Genomic DNA, 19,014 nt, shown 5'->3' with positions numbered 1-19,014 from the left:
AACATCTACGGTATATTCTAGCCACAGTATGATTCTGTTTGGCTGTGCTGCTGAATGTCATTGACTGTCATTGAAGTATTCCAGTTTGCAGACTGCTGTTGTATTTACAGTTCTCTACTGCCCTCTGCTGGATTTAAGGAATTAAAAAAATGTTGTAATGTTTATTTATTTAGTTTAATAGAAAGTAATTTGTTTTGTTTTGTATTTCTTTTGATTTCACAAAGTAATACAATTCTGAATTTTCCTCCAAGCTAAACTAGGATTTTCTCATTAAGATGGAAATTATTATGGGCTATGGATGAATAAGTCATGATTCAGATGTTTACATTAGGGTTTTTTTGTTAGAAAAGAAAGGCCGATTTGTTGAAATTGAAGCTAATCTCTTCAGAATAATTGCACTGAGGGACAAATGTTGCTATTTGTGGGATATTTTTTAACATTTTTATTTCTGACTTGAGTGAACATCAGGCGCAACAGTTAACACTGCTGAAATGATATGACATGATTGTACTATTAATAACTTGGTTCATTCTGTGCTTTTCTTGCAAGAGAGCAAAGTACTTCACAGACTTTTTAAAATAAAGTTGGACTATGTCATTTTGAAAAACCTAGTTTACACAGCAAAATCAGTTTTAAAAACTGAAAGCAATAATCGTATAACAAAAAAGAATGAGGGCCAAGAGTAATAATAAAAAAAACATCAGAGGCATATATGCTTTATGGTATTATTATGACAGTACATTTTACTGTCGTGAAGCATTACTCGCCTGTAGGAAAACTGAAGGAGAAACACATGTTCTGCCTGTGGCAAACATTCAACAATGATCGCACTCCATAAATCTGACTTGAGTTAGGAAGATTGCATTAATCCTGAACTGCATTTCAGAGCTTTCATGATTTCAGTGGTCATGTTCATTCAGAGCAGATCATTAAAGTTAAACTAAGCATATTTAAAGTCAGCTTTGTAGAAAGGCTTAAAGATAATAACTTGGTCTCCTTTTAACGAAACCATATATCTAACCTTAGCATATCATCCAGTTACACCATTTTCAAAGATTTTATCATTATGCTGAAATTCACTTATAATATGGAGACTGCTCTGATCTGTCCGAGGTCACATGCAGTAACTATTTCTGTGATCGTGTCTAATGAACATGATAATATTACTGCGATATTGTTAGACTGCTGCTGTGTGCCATAGAAGCTAATAGATCTGTACAGTATCGGTAGCTGAATCTGCTCACTTGCTCTCTTCTTCACTGTACTACACTATGTCTTTACCAGTTAGAGCATGTTTGTTTTTCTCTTGTCAAATCCATCCAATCCAAAATCATTTTTAAATAATTCCTGACTGTTTAATGCAATGTAGTTGAGCAACTTTGATGTGCAAACACACACACACTCACACATATGAACACACACCAACACACATGCGCACACACACACACAGCCCTGTGTCTCCACCTCACACAGAGTCTGGCTCATCACAACTTTTTGCAGACATGGATTTGGACCCCGGTAATTCCGGCTTTGTCTTTGAACCCAACCGCAGACCCCACCTCCACAGCCTTTCCGTATCCCCTCTTCTGCATCCCTGCCAACGCCGTCAATTTCAAACACATTTTCCGTCTCCAGTCCACCTTCCTGTTATAGACACCACAGACGAGAGGACCAGCAGCGAAGCAGAAAATCGCAGCGTTATGAAATACGCCGTGCCTAAACGCTACCAATGGGCCCATCTGGAATCTGCCTTCAACCTCATTTTTGATATTGCTGCAGTAATACTGTTTTTTTTTGGGGGGGGGGGGGGGTATTCTAAATTTGAAAGCCTGGACATGGTGTGCCAACATAAATGGACACATTTCTCGTCTCTGATTGTGTACTTTCAGTCTGTATTAAAAGGGAGCTCCAGCTCTGTGCCGACCTGTCAAAGCCAGCTTCTGTTCGCAGGCCCTGTTAGTTTTGCTTGATTGCTGGTGTTCAGTAGGCCTTCAGAAGGCAGGTTTGGCTGGATTCCTCTGACCTGATGAAGCTGTGCCTATTGTGGGTGTGTAGAGCTGTACAGATTGTGGCTGTGGTGAGCTGTACAGATTGTAGCTGTTGGGAGCTGTGCCGATTGTGGCTGTGGAGAGCTTTACAGATTGTAGCTGTTGGGAGCTGTGCCGATTGTGGCTGTGTAGAGCTGTACAGATTGTAGCTGTTGGGAGCTGTACAGATTGTAGCTGTTGGGAGCTGTGCCGATTGTGGCTGTGTAGAGCTGTACAGACTGTGGCTGTGGAGAGCTGTACAGATTATAGCTGTTGGGAGCTGTGCCGATTGTGGCTGTGTAGAGCTGTACAGATTGTAGCTGTTGGGAGCTGTACAGATTGTGGCTGTGGGTAGCTGTACAGATTGTGGCTGTGGGGAGCTGTACAGATTGTGGCTGTGGGGAGCTGGGCTGATTTGTGGCCGTGGCGTTAATCAGCCAGTGCTGGGGGGATGCCGCCCGCTGTCAGAGGGGTCTCCTTTCAAGGGCCCTCTCTCTGCCAGGGCCGAGGCACTCAGCGTGGGGGGTCCTGTCACTCACTACCAGTGTACTCTCTCTCACTCTCCTCTCTCTCTCCTCTCTCTCTATCTCTATCTCTCCTCTCTCTCTGTCTCTCTCCTCTCTTTCCCTCTCTCCTCTCTCTCTTTCTCTCTCTGTCTCTCTTTCCTCTCTCCCTCACTCTCCCTCTCTTTCTCTCTCTGTCTCTCTTTCTCTCTCCTCTCTCTCCCTCTCTCTCTGTCTCTCTTTCTCTCTTTCTCTCTCTTCTCTCTCCCTCTCTCTGTTTCTCTGTCGCTCTCTCTACTTCTCTGTCTCTCCCCCCTCCCTCTTTTTCTCTCTGTCTCTCTTCCTCTCTCTTCCTTTCTCTCTCTCTCTCCCTCCCTCCCTCTCCCTCTCTCTGTTCCTTCTCTCCCCCGTTTGTGGTGGAGGTGTCTGGGCTGGTTTTAATTAAGCTATGTGCTCAGAGATGCCCCATGAGGCTGAGCATAGTGCTTCTCCACTGGGCTCCTCTCCCAACTAGGGCAGTCAGGCCACTTCAGCTTCAGATAAACACCAGCTCACACTCCAGATCTGGCAGAGCAACAGCTCAGAGTTTCCTCTCTCTGTCTCGTGTTCAGATGCCGCATCAGATTTCTGGAAGAATATCCACTTCCTGTTGTCCCGTTTTGATTCCCATTTGAGTGTACTGGATTCCATGGACAGGCTATGCTGACTTAAACCATATTATCCCAGAGACGGTTGCTAACAAGTAATGAGTACCAACAGGAAGCATGTACGTTGACATAATGACATTAGGAACACATTTTGTTTGAAACTGCGATACTGCAATGTATACACGCTGTTTTTAGGAGCTGTTTTCACACTGCCCTGTTTTTCCCAGCTGCCATAGCCTCATGATTTAAAGCTGACCTTGCTTTTGAAGAGTGTTCTTAAAAAGAGAGGTTTACAGTACATGTCTTTGTGGTATACTGTAACATGTCATGTAACACCATTCTTTTTTTACCATTGTTCCTTGGGTGACGGTATCTAATGTGCTTCTACTGTACCTCTGTGTCGTTCTGGAATGTGTTGTCATTGTAGGTGCTGGATGATTGAGTGTTATATTGGTCATTGTTGGGTCCAGTGTTACAGAATGTGATCCTTGTCCTTGTAGGTCCTGGGTACGCCTTCTGAAGACACGTGGCCAGGTGTCCACTCCCTGCCTCATTTCAAACCAGGTGTGTAGTCCCTCCGCTTTGACTACTGCCTGTTTCAGCTGTTCATCTCGCTGTCAGTCAGCACAAAACACCCCCAACATTTCTTACACACGCCTAATTTCTCTTGCTTGTCAGACGCTTTAGCCTGAGGCCGACATAACTAAAACCCGCTCATGTAGCTTGATTTCTATCTGTGAATTACTCTAATTACCCCGGCTTAAAAGGCACAAACATCTTCCTGTCAAAGGTTTGATCCCTGCTATGCTCCAACGTCGTGCCTGAGCTGCCACACCACTTTGTGGCTATTTGTAGACATAGGGCGTCTTGAAAAGAGCCAGGACAGAAGAAATGTAGTGAAAGTTACACGCATGACCCCCCCCCCCCCCTCCCCCCAGAGGGGTAATTATTGGAAAGGGATGCAGCGCTGCAGATTTAATCTGAACACAGAGCCGCGCCAGATCCAGGGCAGAAGCTGACAGCCTGCAGGAAGGCCAATGCCCTGCTGAAGCCCTCCTGAAGCCCTGCTGAAGCTCTGCGTCGTCTCTGGCGGCTAATTAGCCCGCCGCTTCTCCGTATGATCTCAGCGAAGCCAGCGCCACAGTGGGGCTTTCCCGTCCTCCGGTCCGTCGCCGTACCGCGCTGCTGGTTCAGACGTGTTCGTGAAATACCGTGAACTTGGGTCCTCGGTCCCTCCCGAAATGTCATTAATTGAGCTCAACATTGCGTTGTGAGCAATGTGGGAAAATAAGGGGAGTAATTGATCTCCTTCCTGTAAAGGAGTCCCATTTGTGCTACTTGTCTGCATAAACTTATATTCCCATTACTCCTAATACGGTTAGTTAAGCGTCTAATAGGGTTCGGAGAGTGAGAGTTAATAAAAAACAAAATGGCAGGGCTGTCGTGCGTTATCCGTGACTCTTTGAACAAAATGAGTCACTATGGAGAGCAAAATATTTTGATTGGCCGAAAAGAGGCAGTGTTTGTGAGCGTGGTTGGCCATTGTTTTGTGTGCGTCATGAAGTCTCACTCTGCCTTTACTCTTATTAAGTGGTGCTTCTCTGGGGAATTCAGAATGTGGCAGAAAGCTGGATAACAATATATATATATTTCTCGCTTCTCTGAAACGCTTATTCAGTGCGAGTAACATGCGTAATGTTTTTCAGTGATCATTTTACGGTGCTGGATAAGTACTGTATGCTAAATACTTTGCTCACGGCTGTCAATGCAGGGTCCCACCCCTGATTCAGACCTGCAGTTGTCCTTGACCACAAGGTCATGCCCTGGACCACTTGGTGTGTCTGGTGACAGAGAGGGTCTGCAGTGTGCTCACTTGAAAATGCAATTGAAAATCCACTGATAATTACTTAAATTCTTATAGTAAGTACAAAGCTGTCAGGTTGTAATCAGGTCAATGTCATAAAAAAATGTTACCGGTTCCCCAAAGAACAACATTTTTAGGAGATGCTGTATGTTGGTTATTTTTTAGTCCTCCTGAAGAATCAAATGTTTACCTGGGGAGTTCTCTAAAGTTGGCACAACTGATTATGAGATTCTTTTTTATTTATTTGTTTTTCAATTAAATTATTTTTATTACTGATACATTTACACTTCTCCATAATGTAATATCATTATATTTGAATTTTGCGTTCTTGCAGTGTTGCACTCCTGTTAATCGAGTCTGTCAGTTCATCCTGGCTCACGTTGCTGTTCGTTATAGCATATTTCATGCACCCAACTTCTTGTCTCTGAAATTAACCTCAAATATGACAGTTCAGTTCCAGGTTCTTTTCTAATGTCTTTTGCATCATTTCAGTAAGATGATTGTTAAAGATGTATTTGTGCAAGAGTAAGAGATTTATCATCGATGCAATTTGAATTACAATTGATTACTGTTAATAAGCTGTTAATCTAATTAAGTTTTGATTGGCTGGGGTTCGTTTACAAGGTAATGAAGCTTAATAGCCCGAGACCGTACATGGTGCTGTAGCTGGTGAGAAATGTCGAGTGGTGCAGTCCTCTGTCACCACTTGTCTGAAGCAGCTGCTGTTCTCTCAGACAGCAGAGGGCACTGTGGCCTAATGCACATTCTCACTTCAGCTTCCTTTCACAATAAATACTAAAGTTTCAACCTGAACAATACTAAAGCAATGTTGTATACACCCCCCCCACATGCACAGTTGCTTAAATATTTTGTTTGGAACTGTTTGCTACATTATCACTGTGCCATGCACTGTTCTAAAATGTACAATGCAAATAGTTTGTCCTGTGCATTAATGTTGGCGTAAAAGATAAACACAAACGGATTGAAAAGTAAAATGCCCATGCTCGTCATACCCCAAGCCTTTGCTATTACTGCCCTACTCCTTACTTAATACCCCAGTGCTTCATTCCTACTGCCCCACTCTGTATCAGTAAAACCCCAGACCATCATTCCAACTGCCCTACTCTATATCTGTAATACCCTGTAATACTATGATTCCCTCTGTTCTTCCCGCCTCTCTCCCCAGTCTCACTATCCTAAGCCCCTTCCCGTCTTGGCCTCTGATTCTGCTGCTGACAGGAGACTCTCCAAGGAGACGGAGAACATCCGAGCACAGCCAATGAAAACTCCCATCTTTATATGATTTGATGATCAGAATTCAGACCCTGAACATTCTTTCCACTCTGGGCAGTGTGCCATGTTTGCTGGTGCTGGCGGGCTGTGTTTTGGCTGGAGCCTCGCAGTCCTGCGGGGCTGGGGTAGTCATGGGCAGCCAGCCACTGAGCCCATGATGGAGGGGAGCTGGAGGACGTCACCTGATGGGTGGCTAGTTTACAGGGATGTGTTGAGTCTATTTGCTGTGTCGTGTGAGAGGGCAATGAACTGTGTTCACACATACACGCACATGAGTAGGAATTAGGACTGCTGTTTTTTTTTCGACTTGCTTCATTGCCCGGCAGTTTGGTGTCGGGTCGTTGAAGCCAATTTGTTAGCCTTTGCCTGGCCATGCGAAAACCAACACCAGCTGAGGGGTCTCAAGAAGCTGACCTGTTTTTCAGGTCTGTGAAAAAACAGTAAATTCCATTTTGAAGTGTAAATTCTTACTGTATCATACGCACAGCTCAAAGGGAGTAATTATTTCAGTATTAGCATTAGCATTATTAATTTTGGGAGACTGTGTGGTGCCGTCTGTAGAGTGGCTTCAGGCCATATATAAATCTCCCCATGTGGTCAAGAGTTTAATTTCCTCTCACAGCACTTTCTGTACTGTAATTCTAGAATAAAATAAATAAACTAACACTTTGTAAACGAGGAATACAAAGTATATTGAAAGCGGGTTCTTCCAGATGCTGTATTTGAATGAACTAAGCAGTTAACATCTCAGCATCCTCACGGTTGTGTTTCAGAATGCTGGGCAGGCCCAGGTGCCCTTTATTTTGGCTACCATGAGTAGTATAAGAGATCTCAGTGACATTGAAGAAGGGTGCATGTTTGACAGGAGCTTCAGTGACAAATACTGCTGAACTTGCTGATCTTTAATGAGGAACAGTGTTCAAGCTGATGTTGGTGATAAAGTCTGAGGAAAAGACATCATCAACTAGGAGAAAGTTTAGCCGAAACTACATGCTTCTTGGCCTTGATGTCTGTACTTTGAGATGCAAGGAAACTCAAAATCAGTTGACTGCTAATACCAATCTAAGGCCAAGGACAGTCCAAAAACAGATACTGTGGTTTATGTTTCCTTTATTTTGGCAGTTACCTATATCTCTGTCTGTATTAGGCCTGTATACATTTACCCCTGTAAGTTAAACAATACAGAAGGAGAGCTTAGTGTCTGAAAAAAAAAATTAAGATTCATTTTTGGTTATTTGTCTTGTAGCACAGTAAATATGGCTGCAGTGTTTTGTTAATTAAAAAAGAAAAAGTTGTGACCCTGATGTAATGTTTAATTTGCCGAATGTGAAAATAACCGTAACACTTTCTCTTTTACAGATCGGTTTACCGTGTACAGTCCAAAGAAGCTGAGGCAGGCTTGGAACAAGTAAGTCTTCTTTTCCTAACTGACAGTATCTCTCATTGACATCTAGAGCCATATATCTTCCTAACCCATTTACATGGTTTTCCAAATTTGGAAAAAATTTGCAAGTGGCAGCTTTGTCACGGACTCCTCTGTAAGTTCAGCAGAGGCTCAGTGAAACATAATACTGGCTGGTGCTTCTTCTCATTCTGCAGTCCACCCGGTGACACATTAATGCAGAAACGGTGTCTAACAGGGCAATCACCCTGTTTTGCACATACTTCATCTGCAGAAGTAGCCTGGCTGAATTGGTGTTCTTTTTTAAGCGAAAGTATCTTTACATCTCCGCCTCAGCGTGTGTTTCCTACAGCGTGTGGAATGTCTGCGGCCCATTGAGTTTTCATGGCCATAGCGGGAGGAACTGACGTTTCCCAACCACATGTAAGGTCACCCTCTCCGAGGGTCAACAAAACAACCAGCTGGAGCTAATCTGAGAACTCACTCACATTCTCTCCACTTATTAGTGGTTTCGTAGACCGATTCCTCCCCCCCCCCCCCCAAACACTGAAGTCCTGCATGTTAATCAAGCTTTTCTGTGGGCACTCTGCTGATTTCCACTCTAAACATTGGGGATGTGAGTCTGGAGTGGGTGAGGGGAGTGATCCTGTTTTTAGAGGTGTGACGAATTGAGTGATTTCTGTGCTTTGCTGTTGTTTTAGCTCAGTGGGGTCAGTGGTTCTTAAGGGCATATTTATTTATGTGTGAAGCTAGTTTTTCCAGAGGTGCCAAACCGTTATGTTTTTCTTTTCATAAATACAAAAGGTTGATTCAGGATTTGTATTTTTTTGGCTAAAGATTCATTTGTATTTCTTTGTGTCAATTGAAAATAGATTAATAGATAATAGATCCATATCTTTCTTAGTTTGTGCTAATTAATTGGCAGAAACCAATAAGAAAATGTTTGTTTCCAGAATTCCCATCTGGCTTAATAGCATGGCCCTAAGTACAGCATGAACCACAAAAGTGTATTGTTTCATGTGACCTGGTGGTAATACATTCTATGTATGTGTGCACGTTTAGTATAGCAGCATATTTTAGAAGGTTTGTCCGGACGTTTCTCCATCAGTATGGATATTGAATTTGGGGAAGCTGTAGTCCAGTGCATCACTGCCATACAACCCTAACTGATCTATTAATAACATTGTCCACCTTTGGGACAGAATAAGGCTTACTTTAAGATAATGGTATGGTATGGTAGGCATTTACATAGCGTCTTTATCCATTGTGCTGTACAACTTCTCATACACCCATTCACACACACTCACAGATAAAAACTCTTTAAGGTATATAGTAAGGTATCTTTGCTATTCAGGATACCCTCAAATGGAGAATGATACAGGGAGCAGGATGCCTGCAACTGTCTGAGCTAAGTGCTCAGTATATTCAAATTTACTTAAAAATGTTTTCATGGCTTCTCTGTACAGTTTCTAGAATCTTAATGTCCTAATGCTGTCGTACTCAATGACTGTTGAAGTATCCCAGTCCTTGAATGTTCTTACTCTACTGTCATACTCTTTATTGTGATTTACCTTTAGAGAATTGTGTAACCAAGGCCCACAGGAACCTAAAATTTACTGCTTGCTGTGTTTTTAAACGCACTCCCCTCCTCGTAATTGTGTCTGCTTGGGGCCATTCTGACTTCATGCACATAATCCAGGTATGCACATACTGTAACATAACTGCCATAAAGAGGACTCTACTGTAAGTAAATTCAGAGAGGTTAAAACAAGACCATTTGCATTTTGAGCAATGATGTCGAATGTGTGTGTTTTTAAACACAAACCTGTCCTGCAAGCCCTTCCCTTTATTCCTCACAGAGAAACAGGGAAATAAATCATACCTGAAAGATCTGTTGACTATAGCAAGAATATGTGGTACAAGACGGTGTTAGATTTTATGTTGCTCTTTCTTATGTGGCATAATATAAATGTTAATGTACAAATCATCTTTTTTTATTAACATTATTAACATTTGTCCACAGCTGACTTTTAATCAGCACTGTTGTTTGCGAGCTGTCCTGTGCATTAGGCGCATGGAAGCATCGTGCTAAACTGAACGTGTTGAGTAGGTGAAAGATAGAGGGAAATACACGGGGTGCATGCTCTGACGGGCCGGACTGTTCATTCTGCCTTGAGATACTATCATGACCCCCGGGCTAGAGAGCAAACACAGAACCCTTTCCTATTTCCCACAATGCAGTGGGACAAAGCGTACCCAGACAAATTTTCTATATTGGAACAATGTAAATGCTGATGTTGCTCCAGTCAGATAAGTCCCCCTTCCCCCCCAGAATTTATAGGTAGTGAAAACTACAAGTCGGGCCCTCTCCCAGTCAGACCCACCTGATCACTCCAGCTGGATATCGAGGAAGCCTTTCAGAAACAGCAGCATGGTTGCTGCTGTGGTGCCGGATTGGTGGTAGAGTGAAAGATCTTTCTCTTTGCCCCCTCGCGCTGTGTGGCATCCGTCTGGAATCTGAGAGGGGGGGTCAGACGGTCATGCAGTAAATGGGCGAGTTGTTCACAGCAGTGCGCTGCTGTACAGTCGCGCCACAGTCTGAAGTTTGATCCTGCGCTGGGAGCCATTCGACCTTTGACCTGTCCTAATGGACCCAACCCCCCGTCTGTCGCGCAGTCGGCCGGGCGGTTGACCCGCTCTGCGGGTTTTTTTTACCCCAGGAAGCAGCAAGCCTTCCCCTGTGTGCCAGTCAGTGCGGGCCGCTGGGCGAGACTGCTGAATAATTCACCACGGCTCCTAAACCTAAATAGGCATATGGAGATGGGGAAAATAATTGAGGATTGTAAATGCATTTAAAAATGAAACAAAAGAAAAAAGAATAAAGCCAATTTTTTCCTGGGAGAAAGACTTCAATGGATGTGTTCTGCCAGGCTCCTACTGTGCAGAACTGTGATTGTTCAGTAAAAATCCATGCGCTTGATCCCCGGTCTCAGCCGTGCAACACAGCGCCTGGGAGCTGCGCTGTAAATAATTGAATCAGTAACTCCGTCTAAATATTGAAAAACTCCAGAGATCGGCTAATGATGTGGGCTTCTAATTTAGAAATTGGGTTCTGTGGAAATAAGAGATGATTGTTTTGGCATTGTGTGCAGAAGCTCAGTTTGCTTTTTAGCCAAATTGTTCTGACACTTTCTTTATGCAAGTTTTGAACAGTTATTCTTCACAATGGAAAAAATATATTTTTTTGTTTTTTTAATTTTTTTGTAGTTTAGAAGAGATTCATATGTTTGGAAGGAATTTTGCTTGCTTTGCTTTTCTGAAAAGGATTTAGTCTATCATGACTTTAGTATATCATAGTAATGTGTAGATATTATGCCAATGCTCACATACAATGCATTATAAAGTCAGAAAATGTATTCGTGATTTAGACCTGTTCTGTGGGATATACATTGGGTTACTTTTCAGAAGTTTCAGAAGTCTTATAGCTACTGTATATCTGGTATTTTTTATAGCCGTTTGAAAAATGCAAGATGAATATTTCGTACCATAAAAGACCCTGAAATAAGTTGGCAATTGGAGTTCCTTGTCTTAAAGGTCATAAATGGCACCAGTCTGGACAAACCAGTTCTGAGACGCAGTGGCATTTTCTGAAGTCCATCTGAAGTGCTGTTATGTAAAAAGGCCTGTAGCTGTTACTACTGATGGGTTTGGGCAGATCCTGTGGTCTCTCTATCTCCAGTAAAGGAGAGCAGTATTATTTAGCCAGGGACATGTCCTTGGTGGATTAGGCCTTTACTTTAGTGTGAAGTAGTTTAAACAAAAACAAGTCCCAAGCCTGTGTGCTTTTATATGAAAATGTATCAATATAAATCTAAAAGTAGGATACACAGGTACTCACATTTCATTGTGGGACAAGATTGGTGTATAACCATTCCTTATCAACAGATACACCAGAAAAACTATGACCTGGTCTTTCTAAAAAAGTAATATGAAGAAGTATGGACTTAAATTCATATTTAAAATAATGTACGGCTCTCAGTGGTGCACAAGAAAACCTGAATTACTGGTTTAATTAGCAGAATGAATTTGTTTGTTTTGATTTGTTTTAATGTAGTACAAATTGAGTAGAATCCTGAGAGATGAGAAGCAGGAGAATTGCTTGTAGGCCACCTTTTGCGTGTGTGTGATCTACTTCCGCTTTTAAGAAAATGGTTGGTTTTTTCATGTAAGCCACAGAATTTTGAGACAAGGCCAACTGCAATTTCCTTTGAAGCAAATGCATACAGTAAAGTACGTGAGCCTAATGAAGAAGAGAATTAAATGTGTCTGGCCAAGACCCAGGCCCAGACCCGGGCCACTCTGAGAGCTATTAACGCTACTGCTTTTTAAAGGCTCTTTTCTGGCCTCTGGGTCACATGGAACCTCAGTGGCCGGCAGACAGTTGCATTCATCTCATTGTGCTTTCAGCAGCCATTCTGAGCAGGCCCATTTATAAACAGAGACAGACCGGGAGATGGACAGACAGAATGGAGAGAGAATGCGTGTGTCTCATCAGACCCCTCCAATAACCGCCATCTCAGGGGCCTGGTTTGGAACCGTCCGGCGTGCCAGAAATGTGTTTCTCATGGCCGTGGACTTTGTGTGTTCCTCTCTCGCCGATCACTCTGGACCCTGTCCAGTATTATGAGGAAATAAATATGTGAAGAAAGAATCCCGTGGAATGTTAACTACTGTGGCTTATTTTCAGCCTTTCATTGTGTGCCAAGTTTCGATGAAGACGATACAGAACCCAAGAGCCCTCTACCAGTAGGAATAACAGGGGCATTCTTCTTGTTTTCACAGTCAAACCGTTAAACAGTGATTTTCATTCTCTAGATTTAGTTCTGGGCCTGGAAAACCCATTAAGTCCGATGGAGTTTGAGAAATCTCTGAGTCTCATGCATTATTTTGTGTAAAGGGTCTACCTGTATTTTTTTGTACAAAAAAAGTACTTTAGTAGTAGTAGTGATGGAAAATGTCTGTTGTGTTATATATTTTTATTTATGTGAATGTATTTTAGGATAAAGAACAATACTATAGTTAAAGAATAAAAAATTATATAGTTTACATATGTTTTCATTTTTTAGGGAAGCATTAAATTGCCATGTTGATATCCATATTTTCCCAATTAACTTGGTCACTTATTGTACTAGCACAGCGAGAAGATACGGAATCCCAACAGAGGCCCTTTCTGAGTTTGCATGTTCTCCCTGTGTCCATGTGGGTTTCCACTGCATACTCTAATTTAACTACACTGTCTAAAGACATGCATGGAAGGTCTAAATTGCCCATAGGTATGAATGTGGGAGTGTGGGTCCTGGATCGGCAACCTGTCCAGGGTGTATTCCTACATGCTGGGATTGGCTCCAAGCCCCCTGTTCTGTGTATAGTGGTGTGTATGGTTGAATACACTTGTTGTCAGGAAGCGCTGCCTTGTGAATAGAACATGCAGGCTATGTTTACACAGGTTTCTGGCTTTTGAGCACAGCTAAATCAGTTTGGTGTTTTGACAAGGTAACAAAGCATTCCTCCAAACTGCTTGGCTGAATTAAGTCGAACACAAAAGGCAGGTAGCACTGAAGGTGATGTTTTTGGATGAAAGCAGGCGGTGTGTGACACCATGGTGGTTTCACTACCACAGTCAGTCCGCCGTTGTAGTTTTGTAATGGGAAAAAGAGAAAAGAAGCAGTCTTGCCTGCCTGAGTGGAGATGGAACGCTTGCTTCCGGAACGTGTCATAGGCCTTTTCTACTGCATGCTGTGTTTCATTGTGGAGATATTGATCACAGACATGTCTTTTCCCCTCCCTCAGATGACTAGCACCCGCACAACTGCTCCAAACACCAGTGAGTTGACGCAGGTTGATGGGATTAGCTGTGCAGAATGCATTAATCAACACATTTTTCTCGCAGCATGTTTTAGATCTATGATGATAACCAACTCTGCATGATCTTCCTTGTCTTCTGCCATGGAGGTCACACATGGAATTTTTATTTTAAGATTTGTCTTTGGCCTTTGTTTGCACATGGTGAGACCTCATTAGGTCAAAGGGATAGTTCACTTTCTGAAGTTTATTGATGTTATTTCAGTTTTTGATTGGCACTGGTGGTTTTAGTTTATAATGAAGGATATTTTATATAGTTGGAGAAAGCTCTAATTATCTGCAGGCTTTGCAATGGCTGATATGGGAGGTTTTTGTTCTAAAGTAAGAAAATACAGTATCTCCAGCACAGCCTGCACTAGCCATGGTGAATGTACAGTATGAAACATTGTGTGGACTTAAATATAATGAAAGGGCTCCTTTTCTACTTTCTCAGTAGCTGGAATCATCATGCGACATTGGTTAAAATACTGATACTTTATTGGTTAATATTAAATAACTCTACCATTTCAGTCATGTCGGGTAGAAGCATGGTTGTATACTGCACTGTTTGGAATACACCATTTGGCTATTTAGTGCACAACCATACAGTAACTTTAATTGGCTTACACTGTTAAACATTGGGGGTGGTATTCAATTGCTAGTAGACTGCCCTAGACTCACTAATTAAACTTGTGAAAACTAGTTTAGTCCCAGGGTTTCCATGTTTGCCTGCTTGGTCTCCATAAAACTTGCGCTGTTAGCACAGCCCAAGCAGAACTCTGTTTAATGTGGAATTGAGGTGCTTGTATGGGGAAACGTCATGTTTACTTTATCCACCGTAGCCCTAATTACTGCCTGGGTTTGTCACTGTACATACTTCCTCCCATTGGCAGGGTTTCATTTCCCCCCCCGTAGGAGTTCAGAAGTTCAGCGTCTGGGCTGGGATACGCTCTCCTCGGCGTCGTCCGTGTGCGCTAATCCACACGCTCCAGATAAGGCGGACGGATGGGGAGAGAAATGAACAAGGCGTGTTCAGAGGGAGGAAGGGCTGTTTCTGTCCACGGTCACTCCCTGGAGACGTCCTCTGGGCAGCGGGCCGGAGGGGCGGGCGGGGCCGGGCCGTGGCGTGCCGGCGGCAGGGCGTGCGCTCGCCCGCCGTGGGCCGTGCCGGTATCGTCACGCTCAGTGAGCGGAACCCTGCGATTAGCCCCCTCCCTCAGTTCCCCTGTCGCGTGACGGCCCTGTCACGCAAACCAGGCCGCCATCTTCTACCTGGAGTTCCCCTCGCTGCACTTCCCCTACAGCCTACCGTGTTTGGAGGATGTTGAGGTGTAGGGTAGCAATTTGTAACATATCTTTAGTTCAGGTTGTGAGCCTGTTCAAATGTGATTGTTGCTATTCATAGAAATGGGACATTTCATAGTCATTGAAACCTTTTGGGGTTAAAAGTCTTAAAAACATTAAATAATTTTCCTGTTATTCTAGACGCAGTTCATTAGGGCAGGGCTTCCCTGGTTCTGGGGACTGTCAGTGTATGCTGCTGGCATTATAGCTCAGATGCAGTGTAAATTACTCAGATTTCATTGAGGTGTTTATTGAATTATTTTCTGGGTTTGACATTATTTAAAGCCGTTTTCTGGTAGCCGTCGGTGGAAAAAGTGTTGGAATGGATTTTGTGCAAACAGTTACAAGGTGTTTTAAATCATATTTTCATTTATTTGCATTTTAAATAACAGTCACAGGTTAATTTGATATGTTTGCACCTGTATTGTAGTACCGTAACCTTTTTTATTATTGTGAGATTTCACAATAGACAAATAGAGCAATAAGTAGAATAGAACTAAATGAACATAAAGAACTACAAAAGCAAATAGTATGTATTCTTACTTTTGTAGTAGTACACAAAGTTAAATTCCCTTTACCATTTGGTGTGATTTTACAGCCTAAAAAAAGACTGCTCTGTACAAGCATGTCCCTGTCTGTCATACTGTATGAGAGGCCACGGGCAGGTCTGATAGTCACACTGCTGCTCTGCGTGCTTCCTTGTAGAGCCTACAAAGCCAGATAATAAGGTCATGGAGCCAGCGTATATTCAGACTGGCTCCCCCCCAGGGCAGCCTGCATTCCCGACCTGCTGGTCCCTCCTCCCCATCCCAGCACCACAGCTGAATGGCCCGTCATGGTGCTGTGGCCATCCTGCTGTTTTCTATTGTGTATGCTAACGTGCACTTTCGCTTATGATTGTTATGACTCGATGTTTTCTTGAAAATACACTCGCTATGCTTTACAGGGGTTTCTGAGCTTTCTGGCCTGTGCGCTGCCTACGGTTTCTCATTTCTGACCTTGTTATAATCAAAGGCACTTCAGCCTGACATGGAGAGTCCAGGGGTCAGAAAGTAGAGGTCCTGCCATGCGTTTCTTCCGCACAGCCAGCTGATTGCACTAATTAGTTCTACCTCTTGGCTGAAGAATTCGGCTAATTTGCAAACCCAGCTGATTGGAACAAAATACTGGGGAGGACTTCTTACTTTCTGAACCTGGCTTTTCCACCTAACAGGCATCAGTAAATATAACTTCAGTAACTTTGTTCATAGATTGGGGAAGCGCTGCAGCATGATGGTTAGAAAAATATGCTAGTCCTCTCATTTCGTAGGCTTGATTACCCGGTTGGTCATTGAGGTACTTTCTTCAGAAAATATCAAACTGTACAAATACGTTCTATGTAAAGAATGGGCTGTGTAAGTTTCTCTAAATAAGAGTGTCTGCTAAATAATAATAATGGATACTATCTGAATGTAAGTGGAATGTTAGTTTGTTCTGACAGGTAGGGGCCTTGTGCTTTTTGCTGTTGTGAGCATGTTGCGCTCTTGTTTTGTGTGTTCTTCAGACTGGGCTATGTTGACCACGCAGAGGAGCTGGCCTCCAGGTTTCTCCAGTGCTTCCCAAAGAACCGGCTGTCTGCCCAGGCCGCCCTCAGCCACGAGTACTTCAGCCATCTTCCCCCCCGGCTCTGGGAGCTGCCTGACAGTCAGTGTCTTCTCTTCTCCGCCATTTTCTAATGCCCGTCTCATTTGACCAGTGTGCTCTCAGACTTGAGGATGAGGCTTATGGTGCTTTACTGTACAGTAAGTGACAGCTGGAGTTCAGAGACTAAAGAAATTATTTTAAAATGGCATCTATGTATATACCTACAGATATTTCCACATTTCAAATTCAACAATATTTTCCCCTTAACTTATTTGCCTGAAGGAAATACATCTGTACTTCTTTGTGGAACATGGTACAGTATGTGCTTCACACTAAGCAATTGCCAAACCTAAAAGGGAACATATATTTCTAAGTAATATCTCGTAAAAAAGTTGAATAGCATTTCATCTGTCACATCCCAGAAACTTTTATCTGATCTGCTGAATCCCCTTAGATTGAGAAAGCTTAATCCCTGGAACTTTCTGGTGACACATTAAACAAAAACAAGGTAATTATATACGTTTTCAACAATTGAGGTGGAAACCGCTTTCAGGAATACCACGGAAACTCACTGCGTAGATGTCCTTTGATGTACTGTCACCCAGCCTTACATCCTGCTGCAACAAATGATTCTGTTCCCAGAACAGTCTCAGGCTGACATTCCACAGGAATCATTTAAATGGATCCTGCCACTTTTTCTGCTGTTTTTAAGAAGTTAAAGGCAGACCAAAATATGGATTCCAATGTAGCATGTATTACAAGAAGTAGAAACTGAAAAACCAGGAAAAGAAGACGAGTGAACATTCAGTAAGGACAAACCAACACAGTGGTAGAAGACTCATTCTCACACTCGTGCTCAGTCCGACTGAAGACTGGCGCAGTGGACTAGCACAACAGCACCACCCCTGGTGGGTGAAGGATTTATTTTTTTAAATGCGCACGACATTTGTCGCCAACTGGCATGCCATGTTCTTTTGTTAAGGAAGAGAGCAAGAGACCTGTCGGCAGTTGTGACATCTTCATCCAATCATTTGCCGCCGAGGCGTCGATGCCGGATTGTGTCGCTCCCCACTGGGGGCTGGCAGGGGGTGTTTTCGGGGGAACAGAGCACCGGGGATCTGTGACGATAATGTGGTCCTATTACACAGTCGCCTCCCTGTTCTATCCTTCAGCAGCTAAACCCGGGTCTGTCAGCGCAGTAAAGCCCTCCACACTGGCAGCTTGCACCCTGGCCACTGACACAGAGCCTCTCTGAGTCATTAACAGCTGCCACGTGCCGGGCCTTAAAGCACAGGGAAAGAGAATACCTCAGGGGTGGCAGTTTTAATGTGAGAATTTAATTTGTAATTTCACAGATTAAGATTTCCACCCCCCCTCCCCCTCCCTGCATTAATTCCTTCATCATCTCACAGCAGGTTATTTGCACAAGGAAAGCCATAAGGCGATATTCGCTGGCAGAGACACATCCTCGGTTAGCGCTGAAACGCTGGCAGGAGCTGAGATCATTTGAAGGGAAGAATGGAGATGAAAGGATTATATTTTTAAACCAGGGCTGCACTAACTGCCTCGAGTAAAGAAAAAAAAATTAAAAATAAAAAAACAACATCTGGAGGATCCTGGTTCCTGGAGTAAGACGATAAAGATAACTGCACATGGGAAAAAGAGTTACTCTGTTCTCTGAGCGTGGTGTCTTCCCCAAACCGTAGAAGCAGACAGACGAGCCTCAATAACGCACAAGCAGCTGTGGGTCATCATCATCTCCCCATAAGAAAGAGCAGAATCCTCCTACACACTTTCAGAAATGGACTTTCCTACCTCGTATTTTACAAATATATTCTGAATGTCATGAATGCATTTTAATGCATTGATGGTCCATAAAGTGTGACTGAATATTAAAAGAAATGACAAGGTGCCTGACTGGGTGTCTAAATTTACCGAGTGCCTAAATTTTAATGCGTAAATTGACTTGAGTGCCAAAATTTACTGATTGAGTTACATAGTTACTCTTTTTTTGCATCTTGCTAGTTTATGCATGTAAATGATTAGTGAATCAATTCAGTTTAAGGAGCTTGCCTGAAGGGTGCAATGCTTGTCTGCTGAATAATGTGATTCCTTTTTTCATGCGAAGAAGATTTCATAATGAATATGATGAAATAATTACAGGTTGCAAAAGTAGGATTGTTATGTTGGCAGTGTTGAGACACTGAATATGGGATGTGACCCAGATTCCTGTAAATATCCAGATGTAAGGCCATCTAAATGAATTATTTTTTTGTATTATTTCACTTACCTTTACACAGTATAATGAACATTTTCTGGAAATATATGAATCATTTCAGGTGAAGAAATGGCATGCCTTTAACACTTTTACACTGTTATGTTTACAGCAAACAGTCTTATAATAATTAAC

The 19,014-nt window shown here is 42.8% G+C and overlaps 1 protein-coding gene across 2 annotated transcripts in view; it reads left to right on the top strand.

The window, feature by feature from the left end:
- The window catches only part of cdk14 (cyclin dependent kinase 14), a 139,653-nt gene that overhangs the window by 82,939 nt on the left and 37,700 nt on the right, over positions 1-19,014 (top strand). For both annotated transcript variants that reach the window (XM_061263847.1, XM_061215568.1), the window contains 3 exons: positions 3,678-3,741; positions 7,694-7,742; positions 16,525-16,664. In XM_061263847.1, coding sequence (XP_061119831.1) covers positions 3,678-3,741; positions 7,694-7,742; positions 16,525-16,664 — 253 coding nt within the window. The remainder of the gene's footprint in view (positions 1-3,677; positions 3,742-7,693; positions 7,743-16,524; positions 16,665-19,014) is intronic.

Source organism: Conger conger, chromosome 1 (genome assembly GCF_963514075.1).
Source record: "Conger conger chromosome 1, fConCon1.1, whole genome shotgun sequence".
Taxonomy (NCBI): Eukaryota; Metazoa; Chordata; class Actinopteri; order Anguilliformes; family Congridae; genus Conger; species Conger conger.
The sequence above is the reverse complement of the archived record's forward strand: the minus strand, read 5'-3'. Positions and strand labels throughout refer to the sequence as shown.